At 55.2% G+C, this 23,466-nt stretch overlaps 1 protein-coding gene across 1 annotated transcript; it reads left to right on the plus strand.

The window, feature by feature from the left end:
- The first annotated feature begins 11,458 nt into the window (after window positions 1-11,458).
- LOC142907603 (uncharacterized) lies at window positions 11,459-14,654 on the plus strand. The gene is made up of 2 exons (XM_076057169.1): window positions 11,459-11,842; window positions 12,342-14,654. Exon 2 carries the CDS (start codon window positions 12,361-12,363, stop codon window positions 13,003-13,005), a length of 645 nt encoding a protein of 214 aa, XP_075913284.1. The 5' UTR covers window positions 11,459-11,842; window positions 12,342-12,360; the 3' UTR covers window positions 13,006-14,654.
- Window positions 14,655-23,466: the final 8,812 nt, after the last annotated feature.

Raw genomic sequence — 23,466 nt, forward strand, 5'->3', positions numbered from 1 at the left:
CACACAGAGTCACCCAAACAGAGACACCCACACAGAGAGTCACCCACACAGAGTCACCCACACAGAGTCACCCACAGAGTCACCCACACAGAGTCACCCACACAGAGTCACCCACACAAAATCACCCACAGAAACACCCACACAGAGACCCTCACAGAGTCACCCACAGAGTCACCCACACAGTCACCCACAGCGTCACCTACACAGAGTGACCCACAGAGACACCCACACAGAGTCACCCAAACAGAGACACCCACACAGAGAGTCACCCACACAGAGTCACCCAGACAGAGTCACCCACACAGTGTCACCCACACACAGTCACCCACACAGAGTCACCCACACAAAGTCACCCCCACAGAATCACCCACACAGAGTCACCCACACAGAGTCACCCACACAGAGTCACCCACAGAGTCACCCACACAGAGTCACCCACACAGAGTCACCCACTCAGAGACACCCACAGAGTCACCCACACAGTCACCCACACAGAGTCACCCACAGAGTCACCCACACAGAGTCACCCACACAGAGACCCCCACACAGAGACCCTCACAGAGTCACCCTCACAGAGTCACCCACACAGAGTCACCCACACAGAGTCACCCACACAGAGTCACCCACACAGAATCACCTCCACAGAGTCACCCACACAGCGTCACCCACACAGAGTCACCCACACAGAGTCACCCACACAGAATCACCTCCACAGAGTCACCCACACAGCTTCACCCACACAGCGTCACCCACATAGAGACACCCACACAGAGTCACCCACACAGAGTCACCCACAGCGTCACCCACACAGAGTCACCCACACAGAGACACCCACAGAGACCCCAACACAGAGTCACCCACACAGAGACCCTCACAGAGTCACCCAAAGAGTCACCCACACAGAGACACCCACACAGAGTCACCCACACAGAGTCACCCACACAGAGTCACCCACACAGAGTCACCCACACAGAGTCACCCCCACAGAATCACCCACACAGAGTCATCCACACAGAGTCACCCACACAGAGTCATCCACAGAGTCACCCACACACAGAATCACCCACACAGAGTCACCCACACAGAGTCACCCACACAGAGTCACCCACACAGAGTCACCCACACAAAGTCACCCCCACAGAATCACCCAGACAAAGTCACCCAGACAGAGTCACCCAGACAGAGTCACCCAGACAGAGACACCCACACACAGTCACCCACATAGTCACCCACACAGAGACACCCACAGAGTCACCCACACAGAGTCACCCACACAGAGACACCCACAGTCACCCACACAGAGTCCCCCACACAGAGCCACCCACAGAGTCACCCACACAGAGACACCCACACAAAGTCACCCACAGCGTCACCTACACAGAGTGACCCACAGAGACACCCACACAGAGTCACCCAAACAGAGACACCCACACAGAGAGTCACCCACACAGAGTCACCCACACAGAGTCACCCACACAGAGTCACCCACACAGAGTCACCCACACAAAATCACCCACAGAAACACCTACACAGAGACCCTCACAGAGTCACCCACAGAGTCACCCACACAGTCACCCACAGCGTCACCTACACAGAGTGACCCACAGAGACACCCACACAGAGTCACCCAAACAGAGACACCCACACAGAGAGTCACCCACACAGAGTCACCCAGACAGAGTCACCCACACAGTGTCACCCACACACAGTCACCCACACAGAGTCACCCACACAAAGTCACCCCCACAGAATCACCCACACAGAGTCACCCACACAGAGTCATCCACAGAGTCACCCACACACAGAATCACCCACACAGAGTCACCCACACAGAGTCACCCACACAGAGTCACCCACACAGAGTCACCCACACAAAGTCACCCCCACAGAATCACCCAGACAGAGTCACCCAGACAGAGTCACCCAGACAGAGTCACCCAGACAGAGACACCCACACACAGTCACCCACATAGTCACCCACACAGAGACACCCACAGAGTCACCCACACAGAGTCACCCACACAGAGACACCCACAGTCACCCACACAGAGTCCCCCACACAGAGCCACCCACAGAGTCACCCACACAGAGACACCCACACAAAGTCACCCACAGCGTCACCTACACAGAGTGACCCACAGAGACACCCACACAGAGTCACCCACACAGAGACACCCACGCAGAGTCACCCACGCAGAGTCACGCACACAGAGACACCCACACAGAGTCACCCACAGAGTAACCTACACAGAGACCTTCACAGAGTCACCCACACAAAGTCACCCACACAGAGTCACCCACACAGAGATACCCACACAGAGTCACCCACAGAGTCACCCACAGAGTCACCCACAGAGTCACCCACAAAGTCACCCACAGAGTCACCCAGACAGAGTCACCCAGACAGAGTCACCCACACAGAGTCACCCACACAGAGTCATCCACAGAGTCACCCACACACAGAATCACCCACACAGAATCACCCACACAGAATCACCCACACAGAGTCACCCACACAGAGTCACCCACACAGAGTCATCCACAGAGTCACCCACACACAGAATCACCCACACAGAATCACCCACACAGAGTCACCCACACAGAGTCACCCACACAGAGTCACCCACAGAGACACCCACACAGAGTCACCCACACAGAGTCACCCACACAGAGTCACCCACACAAAGTCACCCCCACAGAATCACCCAGACAAAGTCACCCAGACAGAGTCACCCAGACAGAGTCACCCAGACAGAGACACCCACACACAGTCACCCACATAGTCACCCACACAGAGACACCCACAGAGTCACCCACACACAGTCACCCACACAGAGTCACCCACACAGAGACACCCACACAAAGTCACCCACAGCGTTACCTACACAGAGTGACCCACAGAGACACCCACACAGAGTCACCCAAACAGAGACACCCACACAGAGAGTCACCCATACAGAGTCACCCACACAGAGTCACCCACAGAGTCACCCACAGAGTCACCCACACAGAGTCACCCACACAGAGTCACCCACACAAAATCACCCACAGAAACACCCACACAGAGACCCTCAAAGAGTCACCCACAGAGTCACCCACACAGTCACCCACAGAGACCCCCACACATAGTCACCCACACAGAGACACCCACGCAGAGTCACCCACGCAGAGTCACGCACACAGAGACACCCACACAGAGTCACCCACACAGAGTCACCCCCACAGAATCACCCACACAGAGTCATCCACACAGAGTCACCCACACAGAGTCACCCACTCAGAGTCACCCACACACAGAATCACCCACACAGAATCACCCACACAGAGTCACCCACACAGAGTCATCCACACAGAGTCACCCACAGAGTCACCCACACAGAGTCACCCACACAGAGTCACCCACACAAAGTCACCCCCACAGAATCACCCAGACAAAGTCACCCAGACAGAGTCACCCAGACAGAGTCACCCAGACAGAGACACCCACACACAGTCACCCACATAGTCACCCACACAGAGACACCCACAGAGTCACCCACACAGAGTCACCCACACAGAGACACCCACAGTCACGCACACAGAGTCCCCCACACAGAGCCACCCACAGAGTCACCCACACAGAGACACCCACACAAAGTCACCCACAGCGTCACCTACACAGAGTGACCCACAGAGACACCCACACAGAGTCACCCAAACAGAGACACCCACACAGAGAGTCACCCACACAGAGTCACCCACACAGAGTCACCCACATGGTCACCCACACAGAGTCACCCACACAGAGTCACCCACACAAAATCACCCACAGAAACACCCACACAGAGACCCTCACAGAGTCACCCACAGAGTCACCCACACAGTCACCCACAGCGTCACCTACACAGAGTGACCCACAGAGACACCCACACAGAGTCACCCAAACAGAGACACCCACACAGAGAGTCACCCACACAGAGTCACCCAGACAGAGTCACCCACACAGTGTCACCCACACACAGTCACCCACACAGAGTCACCCACACAAAGTCACCCCCACAGAATCACCCACACAGAGTCACCCACACAGAGTCACCCACACAGAGTCATCCACAGAGTCACCCACACACAGAATCACCCACACAGAGTCACCCACACAGAGTCACCCACACAGAGTCACCCACAGAGTCACCCACACAGAGTCACCCACACAGAGTCACCCACACAAAGTCACCCCCACAGAATCACCCAGACAAAGTCACCCAGACAGAGTCACCCAGACAGAGTCACCCAGACAGAGACACCCACACACAGTCACCCACATAGTCACCCACACAGAGACACCCACAGAGTCACCCACACAGAGTCACCCACACAGAGACACCCACAGTCACCCACACAGAGTCACCCACACAGAGTCACCCACACAGAGTCACCCACAGAGTCACCCACACAGAGTCACCCACACAGAGTCACCCACACAAAGTCACCCCCACAGAATCACCCAGACAAAGTCACCCAGACAGAGTCACCCAGACAGAGTCACCCAGACAGAGACACCCACACACAGTCACCCACATAGTCACCCACACAGAGACACCCACAGAGTCACCCACACAGAGTCCCCCACACAGAGCCACCCACAGAGTCACCCACACAGAGACACCCACACAAAGTCACCCACAGCGTCACCTACACAGAGTGACCCACAGAGACACCCACACAGAGTCACCCACACAGAGACACCCACGCAGAGTCACCCACGCAGAGTCACGCACACAGAGACACCCACACAGAGTCACCCACAGAGTAACCTACACAGAGACCTTCACAGAGTCACCCACACTAAGTCACCCACACAGAGTCACCCACACAGAGATACCCACACAGAGTCACCCACAGAGTCACCCACAGAGTCACCCACAGAGTCACCCACAAAGTCACCCACAGAGACACCCACACAGAGTCAACCAGACAGAGTCACCCAGACAGAGTCACCCACACAGAGTCACCCACTCAGAGACACCCACACAGAGTCATCCACAGAGTCACCCACACACAGAATCACCCACACAGAATCACCCACACAGAATCACCCACACAGAGTCACCCACACAGAGTCACCCACACAGAGTCATCCACAGAGTCACCCACACACAGAATCACCCACACAGAATCACCCACACAGAGTCACCCACACAGAGTCACCCACACAGAGTCACCCACACAGAGTCACCCACACAAAGTCACCCCCACAGAATCACCCAGACAAAGTCACCCAGACAGAGTCACCCAGACAGAGTCACCCAGACAGAGACACCCACACACAGTCACCCACATAGTCACCCACACAGAGACACCCACAGAGTCACCCACACAGAGTCACCCACACAGAGTCACCCACACAGAGACACCCACACAAAGTCACCCACAGCGTTACCTACACAGAGTGACCCACAGAGACACCCACACAGAGTCACCCAAACAGAGACACCCACACAGAGAGTCACCCATACAGAGTCACCCACACAGAGTCACTCACAGAGTCACCCACAGAGTCACCCACACAGAGTCACCCACACAGAGTCACCCACACAAAATCACCCACAGAAACACCCACACAGAGACCCTCAAAGAGTCACCCACAGAGTCACCCACACAGTCACCCACAGAGACCCCCACACATAGTCACCCACACAGAGACACCCACGCAGAGTCACCCACGCAGAGTCACGCACACAGAGACACCCACACAGAGTCACCCACAGAGTAACCTACACAGAGACCTTCACAGAGTCACCCACACAAAGTCACCCACACAGAGTCACGCACACAGAGATACCCACACAGAGTCACCCACAGAGTCACCCACAAAGTCACCCACAGAGACACCCACACAGAGTCACCCACACTGAGTCACCCACTCAGAGACACCCACACAGAGTCATCCACAGAGTCACCCACACACAGAATCACCCACACAGAATCACCCACACAGAGTCACCCACACAGAGTCACCCACACAGAGTCATCCACAGAGTCACCCACACACAGAATCACCCACACAGAATCACCCACACAGAATCACCCACACAGAGTCACCCACACAGAGTCACCCACACAGAGTCACCCACAGAGACACCCACACAGAGTCACCCACACAGAGTCACCCACACAGAGTCACCCACACAAAGTCACCCCCACAGAATCACCCAGACAAAGTCACCCAGACAGCGTCACCCAGACAGAGTCACCCAGACAGAGACACCCACACACAGTCACCCACATAGTCACCCACACAGAGAAACCCACAGAGTCACCCACACAGAGTCACCCACACAGAGACACCCACAGTCACCCACACAGAGTCCCCCACACAGAGCCACCCACAGAGTCACCCACACAGAGACACCCACACAAAGTCACCCACAGCGTCACCTACACAGAGTGACCCACAGAGACACCCACACAGAGTCACCCAAACAGAGACACCCACACAGAGAGTCACCCACACAGAGTCACCCACACAGAGTCACCCACAGAGTCACCCACACAGAGTCACCCACACAGAGTCACCCACACAGAGTCACCCACACAAAATCACCCACAGAAACACCCACACAGAGACCCTCACAGAGTCACCCACAGAGTCACCCACAGAGTCACCCACACAGTCACCCACAGAGACCCCCACACATAGTCACCCACACAGAGACACCCACGCAGAGTCACCCACGCAGAGTCACGCACACAGAGACACCCACACAGAGTCACCCACAGAGTAACCTACACAGAGACCTTCACAGAGTCACCCACACAAAGTCACCCACACAGAGTCACCCACACAGAGATACCCACATAGAGTCACCCACAGAGTCACCCACAGAGTCACCCACAAAGTCACCCACAGAGACACCCACACAGAGTCACCCAGACAGAGTCACCCACACAGAGTCACACACACAGAGTCAGCCACACAGAGACACACACACAGTCACCCGCAGAGACACCCACACAGAGACACCCACACAGAGACACACACACAGAGTCACACACACGGAGACACCCACCCAGAGTCACCCACACAGAGACACACACACAGAGTCACCCACACAGAGACACCCACCCAGAATCACCCACACAGAGTCACCCACAGAGTCACCCACACAGTGTCACCCACACAGAGTCACCCACACAGAGTCACCCACAAAGTCACCCACAGAGTCACCCACACAGAGTCACCCACACAGTCACCCACACAGACGCACCCACACAGAGTCACCGTTGATTTCGTGGCCTTCCCCCTCCCGCTGCCCAGCTCCTCGACACTGGTCCGTCAGAGGACGGAGCTGGAGGTGGCCAAGGAGCTGCAGGGCAGGGACAGCGATGAGCGCTACGGAGTCATCCGGGTCCTGGACACGTTCGAATTCCGTGGCCACAATTGCCTCGTCGTCGAGCTCTTGAAGTACGTGAACCTTCCCACCCCCCCCCCCCACCCCCCCCCCCTCCACCACCCACGTGCGTGTCCATTGCTCCGTTTGATAGTTGATTTATTTCGGAATTAATATTTATTTAATATTTGATCAAGCAATTAGATTGATCGCTTTATCACATTTATTAATTGAGTTTTACATGCAGGGCTTTTGCGACCAATACAATCCATAATAGAGGTATTTTTGGGTTAGATCGCTTAAAAATATAAATGTTGTGTCGTTTAACCCGCCACCACCCGACACAGCCAACTAGTAAGGGTTGTCACACACTAGCGCTGTACACACTAGTACAGCACTAGTGTGTAGTGTATAGTAGTGTAGTGTATAGTGTAGTATAATGGTACAGCACAACGGTGTGTTGGACAGCCAAGCCACAACATTTACGATCTCTGAGTACGACGTTTCGCCAGTAATTACAACCAGCTTCATCAGGCGACAGCCAGATTTTGTGGAGAATTCCACCTGTTCCGTTCCTTATAAAGAGGCACAGATGTGGTGACCACACTTCTGTGCGGTAAAGTTGGGCAGGGGATTAATTTTCTAATTTGTTCCCCAATAGCTTTATTTAATACCCGCCCCCCCTCCCCCGCCAAAACTAACCAAGTGGCACAGTCGGTTTGGGGTCCGGGTTGTGGGTTGCCCTGCGGACGTCATCGGAACGGGAAAGGGGTTTTAACGTCGTCGTCATCGTTGTCGTGCCAGGAAGAGCCTCTACGATGTCATGAGCAAAGGGAGCATCGGGCGAATCTACATGAGGCGGTTGAGGGAGTACACCAGGGCCATCCTCGACTTCCTGTTGTACGCCAAGGGGCGGGGCATCATCCACGGGGACATCAAGCCGGTGAGCGGAGCGGGCGCGGTGGTCGCGCCCTCTCATCGGGGCGCTCGGTTAGCTGGCGCGGAGGCAGCCCGGCCACTGTTGATCGCGGGGTCGATGCGGTGGCTCCGTCCATCTGGAGGGAGGTGGTGGCAGTGGTAGTGGGGTCACTTTACCTCCGGTGAAGACGATCCGGGACGAGGTGGACACTCGTACCGTAGAGGCAGGCCGGCCATGGTTGATCGCAGGGTTAATGCGCTGGCTGCGTCCTTCTACTGTGACTCTGCCACCTCCTCCTTCCAGATGGAGGAGGTAGCAGGAGATGTTACCTACCTCGCCAGGTATACAGGAGGTCGTGGGTTCGATCCCGACCCTGACGCCTGCTGTATGTTTGGAGTCTGCGTCTCTCTCTCCCCGTGGTGGTCACGTGGATTTTACTCTGGGTCCTCCGGTTTTTCCCTCCACGTTCAGAATCAACATCACCAAGCGTTTAGAGTATTTGACCGCTGCTTTAAAATTTCCGCGTGATGATGATGATGATGATATCAGCCCACTTGGTTGAGCTATCGTTTGTGATGGCCAGGTCGCTTCTGACAAAACAGCTGCACAGCAGCACAGAGTGGGGCCTTACACCTAGTAAAGTAAAACATAGCTTAGTTTTAGTTTGGGTCTCTCTATGTCTGTGTGGGTCTCAATGAGTATGGGTCTCTCTAAGTCTGTGTGAGTCTCTCTGAGTATGAGTCTCTCTAAGTCTGTGTGAGTCTCTATGAGTATGGGACTATTTCAGTCTTTATGGGTCTCTATGAGTATGGGGTTCTGTAGGTCTTTATGGGTCTCTATGAGTATGGGTCTCTGTTGGTCTGTGTGGGTCTCGATGAGAATGGGTCTCTGTTGGTCTGTGTAGGTCTCTATGAGAATGGGTCTCTATATCTGTGTGGGTCTTTATGAGTATGGGTCTCTGTGGGTGTGTATGGGTCTCTATGGGCCTGTTGAAACATGTGTTTAGAGTGTTTGGCTGCTGCTATAAATGTCCACGCAATGATGATGATGTTATTACGTAATGGCCAGGTCGTTTCTGATAGAATAGCTACACAGCAGCTGAGCGGGGCCTTACACACTGGTAGTAACATAAAACAAATAGGTTTAGTAGTTTATTAAAACGACTTTGAACGAGTCTCAGGCACATAGCCCATGCCGAAAGTGGGAGGGGGGGGGGGGGCTGCCTGTGTGGGTGTAAATGCGCCACTTTGCGTGATAGACCCACTGCTGGCTGGACACTCTTGCCGTAACCTCAGAGCGTGGAATTCCTTCTCTGTCTCTCCCCTTTGTCCAGGATAACATTCTGCTCACCGCGGCCGGCAAAGTCAGGGTCACCGACTTTGGGTGGAGCTCCTACCTGAAGCATAAAAGTGAGTGGCTTTGCGTGCGTGGAGTTTCTTTTTTCAGGGTTAGCTCGCGTCAACGTAAACGTTGCGTCGTCAAACCCGCCGCCATCCGACGCAGGCAGTAAGTGAGGTTCAGCGTCACGTGAACAGGACGCTCCAAATCGCCACTTGCACATCACTAGCCGGTGTGCTGGAGATGTAAATCCACTTCGACGTTTACAATTCGAGCGATTACAGCTGAGCATCATCATCGGGCGGGCAGCCAGAGTACGCGGTCCAACCCAAAAACTCGCCTCCGCCGTGAAATATCGGTCGCAGAAGCAAACTAGGCATTTAACCGACCGAAAAAAGAAACCTGTTCAACCCACGTCGCTGTTGACGGAGGGGCTACTTTATATTCATCGTCGTTGTTATTGTTGTTGTTGCTGTGCAGCCCAACACGTGTGCGGGACGTTGCCCTACATGGCCCCGGAGCTGCTGCTGGGCTACTATGTCACCTGTGCTGTGGACATGTGGGCCCTGGGCTGCACCGTGGCCGAGATGGCCACCCGCAAGTATCTCTTTCGTTCACGGACCTTCACACAACACCTGCCCTACTGCATCAAGGTACGGTCGGTGGGTGGGTACGGTGGGTATGGTCGGTGGGTATGGTGGGTGGGTACGGTGGGTGGGTGGGCGGGCAGGTCTCTATGGATATGGGTCTCTGTGGGTCTGCACAGAGACCCATACACATAGAGACCCATGCAGACCCACAGATACCAATACTCATAGAGTTTGATTCGTCTGGCGGCCACAAACAACCGGCGAGGAATATCTAACCTGGTCCTGGACCTCTCATAGGTCCACGCAGCCTCAAACGAGTACTTGGTGTAACGGTGTGTAGTAAACATTTCCACTGGGGGAGACAAAGGTGGCCGGGCGTGGTGCTGGGCACCCACCCCCTTGTGTGCCATTCCGGCCTTCAAATGTGCTGCTCGCTGCTAACAGCACTTGGCCCAGCAATGAGATGAGGCTAATATAGGGAGGGGGGGATTGTTGTCTTTGTACACAGTGCCGGCCTTCATAAGTGCTGTTCGCGACTAACAGTGCTTGCCCCAGCAATCAGATAAGGCTTAGACGTGGAGGGGGGGGAGGATTGTTGTCTTTGTACAAAGCGCTGGCCTTTATAGGTGCTGCTTGCGATGAATCAGCACTTGCCCCAGCAATGAGATGAGGCTAATACGGGGAAGGGGAGATTGTTGTATTTGTACGCAGTGCTGGCCTTCATAGGTGCTGCTCGCTACTAACAGCACTTGCCCTAGCAATGAGATGAGTCTAATAAGGAGAGGGAGGGATTGTTGTCTTTGTACACAGTGCCGGCCTCGACAGGCACTGCCTCCACCACTACTCACCGCTGACAGACGGCACTTGCCCCAATGGGCCCGCTGAGGCTACACCGGCTGTAACCCCTCCCCTCCTCCTTTTTTCTTTGTCCGAAACCGTGCGCAGATCCTGGGCATGCCCCCGAAAAAAATGGTGGACGAAGCACCTAACAAGACAACTTACTTTGGTGAGTTGAAGGCTCGGGCAGGCTGGCGCCAGCGACGTGACCCATTCCGTTTTGTTAGATGGGGGGGGGTGGCAGTGAGGCTCTTATAGGGCTCTATTGTGGGGGGGGGGCGCTCTGATTATCCCGGAGAGGGGGGGTGGGGGTTGGGGATCTTTGTAACAGTCGTTAGGAAGCATAGGTGGGTGGGTGAGCGAGTGGGTGGGTAGGTGGGTGGGGAGGTGAGTGTGTCGGTGAGTGGGTGGGTGGGTTAGTGAGTGGGAGAGTGGGTATGTAGGTGGGTGAGTGGATATGTAGGTAGGTATGTGGGCGACTGGATAGGTAGGTGGGTAAGTGCATAGGTGGGTGGGTGAGTTGGTCGGTGTGAGCGTAGGTGGGTAAGTGGGCAGGTGAGTGAGTTGGTGGGTATGTCGGTCTATAGGTAGGTGGGTAGGTAAGTGGATGGGCGAGTATGTGGGCGACGTGGTGGTTGGTGACTCTGCGTGCGTCTCTCTGTTTCTGCAGACCCTGAGGGCCTCCCCTACAACCTATCCAAGCAGGTGGCACCGGGAAGCCTCCCTCTGCACCGCGCTCTGCAGGGCCAACACCCTCAGCTGGTGGACTTCGTCAGCCGTTGCCTGCAGTACGAACCACACTCACCCCTCGCTCACCCCCACTCATCCCCACACCACTCACCCCCACTCACTCACCCCCACTCAGCACCCCATACCTGTCAACACCTTATCACTGCCCTACCTTACTACAGACACAACATTATTGGTCACCCCGTGACCCTTATAAATCTCAACGTTCATCCTGCAAAGTCCCATCACAAGGGACAAACAAACAAATAGACACGAATTATTGTTGTTGCCCAGAATTGAAACGGCTGCACTCCGTACGGACCTGAAAACACAATTTCCCTGCACAAGAATACGGAATAAACCATACGGTTTGACAGCTCTGCCACCAACTCACCACCCACCACCACTCCCTCCCACCCTCTCCATCTCTCCCCCCACGCCACTATCTCCCCACTCTCCCCCCACCTCCCACCCTGTCAAATCATCTCACCATGCCCCTCTCACCACGTGTGTGTCTCCCCCCATCCCTCCCCTCCCTCCCCGTGCGTCTCCCAATAGATGGGATCCGAATCTCCGGATGACGCCTGAGCAGGCGCTGGCTCACAGCTGGCTCCAAACCACCACCACCACGACCACCCGGGACACTACCAGAAGGGCCACCCCCACCGTCAGCGAGGCCACCCCCACCAATGGCACCATCCGGGCCACCACCACCACCACCATCAGGGGCACCTCCACCGCCAGCGAGGCCACCACCAGCAGCAAGGCCACCCCCACTGCCAGCGAGGCCAACCGCACCACCACCACCATTCGGTCCACCACCACCACCACCACCATCCTGGCCACCACCACCAGCGAGGCCACCACCAGCAGCAAGGCCACCCCCACTGCCAGCGAGGCCAGCCCCACCACCACCACTATTCGGGCCACCACCACCACCATCCTGGCCACCACCGCCAGCGAGGCCACCACCAGCAGCAAGGCCATCCCCACTGCCAGCGAGGCCAACCCCACCACCACCACCATCCGGGCCACCACCGTCACTCGGGCCACCACCACCAGCGAGGCCACCCCCACTGCCAGCGAGGCCACCCCCACAACCACCACCATCCGAGCCACCACCACCAGCTGGGCCGACACCACCAACTGGGCCACCATCACCATCAGCAGCAGCGGTGGCACCACTCCTGTGCAGGGATCTGCAGCTGCTGAGCCACGGTGAGCCTCTCTCTGTGTACCTCGCCTGGTACGCAGGAAGTCGTGAGTTCGATCCCAACCCTGATGAGATTTTAACCACCTCGCCTGATACGCAGGAGGTCGTGGGTTCAATCCCGATCCTGATAAGACGTTAACTACTTCGCCTGGTACGCAGGACGTCGTGGGTTCGATCCCGACCCTGATGAGACGTCAACTACCTCGCCTGGTACGCAGGAGGTCGTGGGTTCGATCCCGGCCCTGATGAGATGTTAACTACCTCGCCTGGTCTACAGGAGGTCGTGGGCTCGATCCCGACCCTGACGATGCCAGCTGCTGCTGTATATTTGCAGTCTGCGTTTCTGTCCCCGTGGTGGTCACCACGTGGATTCTTCTCAGGGTCCTCAGGATTTTCCCCTCCACGTTGAGAATCGGCGTCATGCACTTCGAGTATTTGACTGCCGCTATGAATGTCCACGCGATGAAGATGATGATGATGATGTTATCTGCCCACTTGATTCGGCTATCATTCGTATGGGTCGCTATGAGTATGGGTCTCTGTAGGTCTATGGGTCTCTGTGGGTATGTACGGGTCTCTATGAGGATGGGTCTCTGTAGGTCTATGGGTCTCTATGAGGATGGGTCTCTATGAGTATGGGTCTGTATGGGTCGCTATGAGTATGTGTCTCTGTAGGTCTATGGGTCTCTGTGGGTATGATGACGATGATGATGACGACGACGATGACAATGATGATGACGATGATGATGACGATGTTGATGATGATGATGATGAAGACGATGTTGATGACGACGATGATGATGATGACGATGATGATGATGACGACGATGATGATGACGACGATGATGATGACGATGATGCGCTGCTGTGGTGTTGCTGCCTCTCTCCACAGAGCGGAGCCGGAGGAGAAGCTCCCATCACCATCGTCACTGCTCACCCAGACTTTTGGAGAGAGGACGGAAGTGGTGGAGACGCAGGAGGAGGATGACGACAACGAGGAGGAGGATAAAGAGGAGAAGGAGGATGAAGAGGAGAAGGATGAAGAGGAGGAAGAGAAGGAGGAGGAAGAGGAGAAGGAAGAGGAGGAGGAGAGGGAGCGAGGGGTCCTGGCGCGTGTGGGCAAGGCGCTCCGCTCACTCCGCTCGCTCTTCGGCCGCCTGCTCCTCTGTGGTGGACGGCCCACGGCAGAGTAGCGGAGTGGTGGTGGTGGAATCGGTGCAACCACCACCACGAGCAGCAGCAGCAGCAGCACCACCACCACCACCACACTCACCGCACTCACTCACCACCCACACTCACCACACTCACCACCCACACTCACCACTGACACTCACCACACTCACTCACCACCCACACTCACCACACTCACTCACCACCCACACCACCCACACTCACCACCCACACTCACTCACCACCCACACTCACTCACCACCCACACTCACCACCCACACTCACCACAATCACCACCCACACTCACCACACTCACCACCCACACTCACCACCCACACAACCCATACTCACCACCCACACTCACCACCCACACTCACCACCCGCACTCACCACACAATGGACTACAGCCAGCCTAGCCACGTGCGCGTGTGAAGAGTTAGGATAGAGATACAAAATAAGTTATAATGTAATAGTGTACATATATATCTAGACCATTGTTTATCGATTGTTGTTGTTAATAAATAAGCGGACTCAACAGAACGTTGCAGTTGTGTTTGTTGTGGCGAGTTGCTGCTGCCTAGGGTCTCAGGTGATTTGCCTGGTATAAAGGAGGGCGTGGGTTCAATTCCGACCCTGATGAGATGTTAACTACCTCGCCTGGTACATAGGAGGTCGTGGGCTCAATTCCGACCCTGATGAGATGTTAACTACCTCGCCTGGTACGCAGGAGGTCGTGGGCTCAATTCTGACCCTGATGAGATGTTAACTACCTCGCCTGGTACGTAGGAGGTCGTGGGCTCAATTCCGACCCTGATGAGATGTTAACTACCTCGTCTGGTACGCAGTAGGTCGTGGGCTCAATTCCGACCCTGATGAGATGTTAACTACCTCGCCTGGTACGCAGGAGGTCGTGGGCTCAATTCCGACCCTGATGAGATGTTAACTACCTCGCCTGGTGTACAGGAGGTCGTGGGTTCGATCCTGACCTTGACCATGCCTGCTGCTATATATTTGGAGTCGGCCCAGCTCCGTGTCTCATCAGCAGAAGCAACTGCCCAGATGTTTGTCGTCACATGCACTTAGCCTGGCACAGCAGTCAACCCATGGCACCTGCTGGGTCTGTCACGTGACCTCCTGCACGTAGCCTCCACAGCAGTCAACCCATGGCACCTGCTGGGTGTGTCCCGTGACCTCTTCCTCCACCTAGCCTGGCACAGCAGTCAACCCATGGCACCTGCTGGGTCTGTCCCGTGACCTACTCCTGTACCTAGCCTGGCACAGCAGTCGACCCATGGCACCTGCTGGGTCTGTCCCGTGACCTCCTGCCAGCAGCGACACATTGAGCTCCCATAGGCTCTCACGTTACCCTTCCTCCACATTCCCTACATGACGTAAGCTTCCCTACCTATCCGCACTGCACATTACAATTGCCCTCGCTGGCAAACTCCCATAGAGCTCCCATAGGCTCCCATGTTAAGCGCCCACCAAATTCCCCAGTTCGCATAAGAAACCACGCTTATCCATAGAGACACAGAGACCCATAGTTCAGTTCATTTATTAGATATAGCCCTGTGAGGCATTCGATTCTTGAATCGGGTGCAACCACAACAAACAAAAACATGAACAATAAACGTCTTAAAGTGACTACGCGCAACAGAAAAATCCAGGAAAAAACGCAAAATCTTCCAGAAAAAGCACCGCGTATCAACGCTGTGTGCAAAAATCCCAGTGGGATGCAAGTCAAACAATAACAACCATAAGACAATTTAGAATACAGTTACCAGTCTAACTCTGTGTACTATAACAAACAAATATGGCTAAACCAGAACCTTTTCGAAATCAACAAAATAAAGTTCTAAAAACAATGTAACAGTGATCACAGGAACTGTGATTTCCAATTTAACAATAAACGATATACGTGACATGTACGACCAAACGTTGCAAGCCACAGCATCATGAGATGCGCATTACGACCAACAAAGGCGGCGTCTTTGAATGGACAAGCAGCACCTTGCACACCATTGGGTGCCAAAAACGTCGTCTTCCTCATGCTCACATTTCCCTATGGATGAGAGAAACCATTCATGCAGGTCTCATTGACACATTTGTAGAGGTGTTAACTACGCGCTGTTGTGTAACCTGCATTGCCACCAGGGCAGTGCAGCATTACCCCTGGGTACAACGGTTGGGGTCAGTCGAGGTGAAACGGATCGTGGCCAGGGTTTGGTGCGAACCAATCAGACGGTTCCACGTGGGAATGTATGATTGGTTCTACCTGGCCACGAAGGGGTATAAGACGGGTGACCCAACGGACCTCGGGGAGTTCTCTCCCTGCACGAAGATAGAAGACTGGGCTGAAGCCTAGCTAGGACCCTGGACCAGCTTTTCAGCCCTTCTAAGGGCTAAGGCTCGGCATACCCAGTGGTCAGGACCCACCGGGCCAGCGGTGGGTCAGATAGCCTCCCCTAGGTCCTAGCCGGAGGACTAGGAGAGCGGTAGACGTGTGAGTCCCGCCAAGTCCGGAGGCTGTGTACCTCCTTAGGTATCAAGGAGGTTAGCGGTAGGCGTGTGAGTCCCGCCAGGTCCGGAGGCTGTACCTCCCTAGGGTATTGGGTGAGGGGACCGAATATCCCTCTGTGTGTGTTAAGCGTTGTATAAGGAAATACTACAATAAACAGAGTGTGCCTCCTAAAGAAGTCTGCTCGTCCTTACAACACTACAACTGGTGTCAGAAGTGGTTGGAAATGGAAACCAGAAGTTCAGCCCACGCGCGGAGCCAGAACGAAGACAACGCTGCCTCACCTGCAAGCACCGCCAGCTCCGCTGAAAACGCTGCCACGTTGACAGCCGCCCAGCCACCGGTTGAGCAGCCGGTCGCTCCCCCTGCCATGGGGGATGGACTCAGGGCAGCACACGGCCATCTCGCTCAACTCCTACATGCCGCGGCCTCCATTCTCGAAGAGATCAACTTGGAGGTCGCGGGCAGGCCGAGTCAACCGCCGGCATACGTTCCCGCCATCGGCCGGGGCGGACATTTTGATTTTCCCGCCGAAGAACCACGTGATCCCGCCGGTAGCGGAAGCCAGGGGCATCCTGGGAACGCGGGGGGCCAATCACAACCCGCAACGTCATCAGCACGCGATGCTGCGAATTCAAGTTCCTCAGCGGACGCCGCGTCATCACTGTACCGACATGGTACAGTAGACTCTATCGGCCGGGAAATCACCGATCTCCGGCTCGAGATGGTGCAAGCTGAAGGGGAGACGACGTCCGCCCTCCAACAACGCCTGCCCATCTTCCGGGAATTCACATCTGAAGGGGGTGACTGGGCGGCGTTCCAGCGTCGCTTCCTGAGCCACCAAGAGATGGTGGGCTGGTCGGACGCACAGACGCTCCGAGCGCTACCGGCCACTCTGGACGACGACGCTCTCGCCTCGCTCCTCACCATCCCCAGGCACAAAAGGGCGACTCTTCAATCGGCCCTCCGACGGATGTCCGACGTCTACGGGCCTCCATCCGACGTCCGCAGCCGATTTTACGACAGGCGACGCCGCCCTAAAGAGTCTCCGTTGGCATTCCGGACCGCTCTACTGGCGATGGCAAGAGCGGGTTACCCTCGCATGGACGACGGGGCCATCGACGCCATCGTTCTCCAGAAGATGCTGGAGCTGGCACGCGAGCTGCGCATCGTCATCAAAGCAGTGGACGACGACAGTATGTGCTCGCTACGAGCCGCTCGGTGCATCCACGCACATCTGCTGCTCCACACGGAATCGACCATTGCCGCCTCGGCTTCGACGTCGGAGCCTGCCAGCAGGGACGCCGAGTTCTCCCCCGACCGGGCCTTCATGGCGACCAGGTCAACAGGCCGGCGATCGTTCGACCACGCTGGTCGCCGCAACGACCAGCAGCGGGGACGGCCTTCTCCACGCGGCGATGTGACGTGCTTCAACTGTGGCCGACGAGGCCACATCTCTTCTGACTGCCGTGTGCCTCAACAACGCCCCTCTGCATCCCGGGGCCAGGACTACAGTACGTCCACGGCATCGCGGCAAAACCAGGCAAGTCGCGACGCCTCTCACGCTCGGCCCTCATTCACACCATACACACTGCAACGCACCATAAGAAGGGCTTGCGATTTGGCGTGTGATGGGGGGTATTCTGGCGTTTGTTCGTGGCCACTCGGACCTGGGCAGTGGTCTGAGTTGGCCCATAGGGTAGTCGTGGCGACGGCAGGTTCGTCCGTGGTTGTCGGATCAATCGAGGGTGTGGAATTTCGCGTGTTGGTCGATACTGGTGCGTCGGCTACGATCATTTCGGATTTGATTTACAATATACTGCCCGTACGATGCCGCCCCTTGGAACGGGTTTCTATCCCGTGTTTCGCCGCTAATGGCAGTTCACTGGGCATTATTGGGCAAATTCGGGCACAAATTTCGATTGGAGACATTAAATTGGCAGGGCCTATTTTGGTCTCTTCTTCCCTCGCCGTGCCGTGTTTGTTAGGCACTGATTTTCTCGCGAAAATGCCTATTAAGATCCTTGTAGATCAAGGCTGCATCGAACTCCCGTCGGGTCGACGGATGGCGTTCTTGCCCACACCTTCACATCCGCGCATGGCTAGTGCCTCGGTGCAGGCGTTTGTCACGAGCACAGTCCGCATTCCGCAAGGGACACAAATGCTCGTGCCCTTGCAACTTAAAAAACCGCTAGCCCCGGAGGCCTCGGCACATGGCATTTTGCTGGGGCCTTCAAACGCAGCTGTTAAGGTTTTAGATTTGGTGGCTGCACAGACCTTCGTAGCAGCCGACAGGGAGCCGTTCTTGCAGGTTTTGAATTTCGGATTGTCCACAACCGTCATTCCGCAAGGAACAGTGCTCGCTCACGCGACCCCGGTGCCGTTGGGGACCGGAGTCGCGGAACACGTGCATGACACGCCGCAGGTCCCACCTCCTTCCGAATCGGATGAGGGATGGTTGGACGCGCTCTGCACAGACACGGGTGATCTGTCTCATTCGCAGCGAATTAAATTGCGTGCTCTTCTGCGAGAATTTTCCGATGTCTTCAGTAAATCTAAATTTGATATTGGCTGCACCAAGCTGCTGCGTCACCACATTGATACTGGTGACGCTGCCCCGATTCGACAAAACCCGTTTCGGCTTAGCCCGGCGGAGAAACAGCATGTTAAATCGGCTGTGGATGACATGCTGGAGGCCGATATAATTTCCCCCTCCACTAGTCGCTGGGGTGCTCCAATAGTGCTGGTCAAAAAGCACGATGGCAGTCTCCGTTTTTGCGTTGATTTTCGGCGCCTAAATAAAATCTCGGTAGCGGACGCCTACCCTCTCCCTCGTATGGACGAGTCATTGAATGCCCTGGCAGAGGTGCACTATTTCTCCACCTTGGACCTTCTGTCGGGGTTTTGGCAACTCCCCCTCGACGAATCGTCAAAACCTAAGACTGCTTTTCGGACACCACAGGGCCTTTTCGAGTTTAATAGATTGCCCATGGGTCTCCACTCGGCCCCAGCGACGTTCGAGAGGCTCATGGAGCTGGTCCACGCAGGGCTCCAGTGGGACTCATGTCTCATTTTTCTTGACGACGTCATCGTCTTTAGCCGCACGTTCGGCGAACACATCGAACGGTTGCGTGCTGTCTTCTTGAAAATGCGGGTCGCTAACTTGAAATTCAAGCCGCAGAAGTGTCACCTGCGTGAGTCTGTGCGTTATCTGGGCCACATAGTTAGCCGCTCGGGCATCTCTACCGACCCTGAAAAAACCAAATGTGTTCAACATTGGCCGACCCCTACATCTGCGGGCGATGTTCGTAGTTTTATTGGTTTTGCGTCGTACTACCGCCGGTTTGTTGCTGGCTTCGCGACGATTGCCAAGCCGCTTCACGCCCTTACGTCAAAAGGGGTGGCGTTTCATTGGGGGGACGCAGAACAGGCTGCGTTCGACTCTTTGCGGAACGCGCTCGTGACGGCACCGTCCCTTGCGTACCCCGATTTTTCCATGCCATTCGTGTTGGACACCGACGCTAGCAATACGGGGATTGGGGGTGTTCTGTCCCAAAAAGTTGATGGCATTGAAAGGGTTGTTGCCTATGGTAGCAGAGTCTTGTCTCTTGTTGAACAAAGATACTGTGTGACCAGACGTGAGCTGCTGGCCATTGTTTTTTTTATTCAGCAATACAGGCCGTACCTGTATGGTCAGCATTTTACCGTGCGATCTGATCATTCGGCTTTACAGTACGCTCTGCGGGTTGACCAACCGTCCGGGCAGCTTTCTCAGTGGCTCGAAGTCCTTCAGGACTACGATTTCAATGTCACTTACCGTAGGGGTGCACAACACACGAATGCCGATGCGTTGTCTCGCCTCCCGCCGGCTCAAAAATGTGCGTGTTTTTTGGGCTCGGGCCATTGTAAGCCGCCACTGCCTGCGCAGGTCGCGCCTCTCACAACGGTGTCAGCCGCACTTCCCGCCACCTCAGCGCCGATGTTGGATCCTGCAGATCCAATGGCCAGTGACGATTTGCTGGGGCTAACTTTGGCCGAATGGGGTCGGCACCAGAGCGAGGACATGTCGTTATTGAGGTTGCGTCGCCACGCGAATAATGCGGTTCCAAGACAGGGCAAATTTAATTCATTTGTCATGAAGCACGGCTTGTTGATGCATTGGGATGCTGACTCGTGTCAACATAAAATCGTCGTGCCATCTGCCTTGCGATGCAAGGCCGTATGGGCGGCGCATGAGCGTTTATTGCACCTGGGTGTTCATAAGACCATTGGGTTGTTGCGGTTGCAATTTTTCTGGCCGGGCATGCTGCGCGACGTCACTGACATTTTGCTGGGATGCACCCATTGTGCGCAACGTAAACCGCCGGCTAAACTGGCATGTCCACCCCTGCAACCCATTTCGGTCTCTCGTATAAATTAGTTGGTGCCTCATATTCTTAATTCTTTCGGTAAAGTCACGTTGAAGGGAAACAATAAAATAATAAAATATATATGAAACAATAAAAATTATCACGACGTTTCGACGACCGTTTGTGTTATGGTCGCCTTCATAGAACTCTCACCGCTATGTTATGCCATCAGGTCGATGAATCCCACCTCAATTGGGACTTGCAGGTTCCGGGGGTCCTCGCCGCATACCGTATGGCACCTCACGCGGCGACGGGATTTTCCCCGTTCTTTATAATGTACGGCAGGGATGCCTTTCCTCCCGCCGACGTTCGGCTGGAAATCGAACAGCCACCGCAAAAGTCAAAGCTCGTTGACCACTTGCGATTCAACCTCCGTAAGTTGGCCGAGGCACGGGAGGCCGCCATTGAAAATTCGGCTTCCCGCCAACGGGCGAATTTGTGACTGCGTGACCCTCGGACGTACACGCATCGGTGGGCACCGGGAGACAGGGCATGGCTCCACTGCCCCCAGGTGCCGGTGTCCACGTCGGCCAAACTCCTCAGACCATGGCGAGGCCCGGTTGAGGTAGTGGAAGTCCTGCGTCCCCAATGTGTTAAAATTAGCTGGGGACGGCGTCGCTGGTGCGTTCACCCCTCTCGGTTAAAACCCTTCGTCACGCCACGCGTCCCTCCACAACACACACGACATGGGGGCCGAGTGTGCGACGCGTCCGACGAGCCGGATGTTGCCCCGTTGGTGCCTAACCCACAGCGCAGGCGTGTCATTCCTCCTGCAGATGACGCGGGAGTGATGGCTCCATGCAGGCCACGTTCGGCCTCAATGGACCGTGGAGCAGCAGGTGTCCCCGTGGAGATGCCTAAAGGCCCACCGGATGCTCTGGCTCATCCTCCTCCTTCCCTTGTGCCGCCGACAAAGCCTGCCATCCCCTATGATGGTCCCGCGAAACACACGCGCGCGAAATCTCGCCGGTTGTTATAATGTTTTTTTGGCATGTCTAGTGCCTTGTACATACGTTATGTTGTTAAGGGGGGTATTTATATGGGTTTTATTGTTCTTGTTCTTGTTGTTCGTGAGGCACACTCACAATTCTTCTACCGTTGGTAATTTCGGAGTTTCCCATTGTTGCAGCCGGGACGGCTGGAGCTTCCCAAGGAGGGGGTGATGTAGAGGTGTTAACTACGCACTGTTGCGTAACCTGCATTGCCACCAGGGCAGTGCAGCATTACCCCTGGGTACAACGGTTGGGGTCAGTCGAGGTGAAACGGATCGTGGCCACGGTTTGGTGCGAACCAATCAGACGGTTCCACGTGGGAATGTATGATTAGACGGGTGACCCAACGGACCTCGGGGAATTCTTTCCTTGCACGAAGATAGAAGACTGGGCTGAAGCCTAGCTAGGACCCTGGACCAGCCTTTCAGCCCTTCTAAGAGCTAAGGCTCGGCGTACCCAGTGGTCAGGACCCACCGGGCCAGCGGTGGGTCAGATAGCCTCCCCTAGGTCCTAGCCGGAGGACTAGGATAGCGGTAGACATGTGAGTCCCGCCAAGTCCGGAGGTTGTACCTCCTTAGGTATCAAGGAGGTTAGCGGTAGACGTGTGAGTCCCGCCAAGTCCGGAGGCTGTGTACCTCCTTAGGTATCAAGGAGGTTAGCGGTAGGCGTGTGAGTCCCGCCAGGTCTGGAGGCTGTACCTCCCTAGGGTATCGGGTGAGGGGACCGAATATCCCTCTGTGTGTGTTAAGCGTTGTATAAGGAAATAATGCCATAAACAGAGTGTGCCTCCTAAAGAAGTCTGCTCGTCCTTACAACACTACACATTGATCAGTGCTGAGCTACCTCACCCCCATCAAGACCCCTGCCCTTTCAAACATACAGGGAAGCTTGAAATCTTCGTGCAATTCTTGCGCATGGTCACCATCTTCATGAAGCTATGCCAGAACATTACGTTGGTCAGTCCCCTTTCCAACTGACATAGTGATACATAGAGACCCATAAAGATACATAGAGACCCATAGAGATAGATAGAGACCCATAGAGATACACAGAGATCCAGGGATACACAGAGACCCATAGTGAAACACAGAGACCCATAGAGATACACAGAGACTGACAGGGACACATAGAGACCCATCGAGATACATAGAGACCGATAGAGACACACAGAGATCCAGGACCCATAGAAAACCAGAGTGTTACATAGAGACCCATAGAGATACATAGAGACCAATAGAGACACACAGCTAGAGGCCCACAGACTCACAACATTAGGGGGGTCCACGTTTCGCAAGCGTAGAGAAGGGAGGGAATGACCGTGGCCCAGAAGACCTGAAGCTTAGTGCGGAGCGACAGACCAGGTAGCTTCCACACAGCGTTA

This window comes from Petromyzon marinus, chromosome 80 (genome assembly GCF_048934315.1).
Source record: "Petromyzon marinus isolate PM22_M1 ecotype Great Lakes invasive population chromosome 80, UKy_Petmar_22M1.pri1.0, whole genome shotgun sequence".
In the NCBI taxonomy this organism is placed as follows: domain Eukaryota; kingdom Metazoa; phylum Chordata; class Hyperoartia; order Petromyzontiformes; family Petromyzontidae; genus Petromyzon; species Petromyzon marinus.

Bases quoted from the DNA above. Each gene is read 5' to 3' on its own strand.
- LOC142907603 (XM_076057169.1), top strand. From the start codon at position 12,361: ATGACGCCTGAGCAGGCGCTGGCTCACAGCTGGCTCCAAACCACCACC.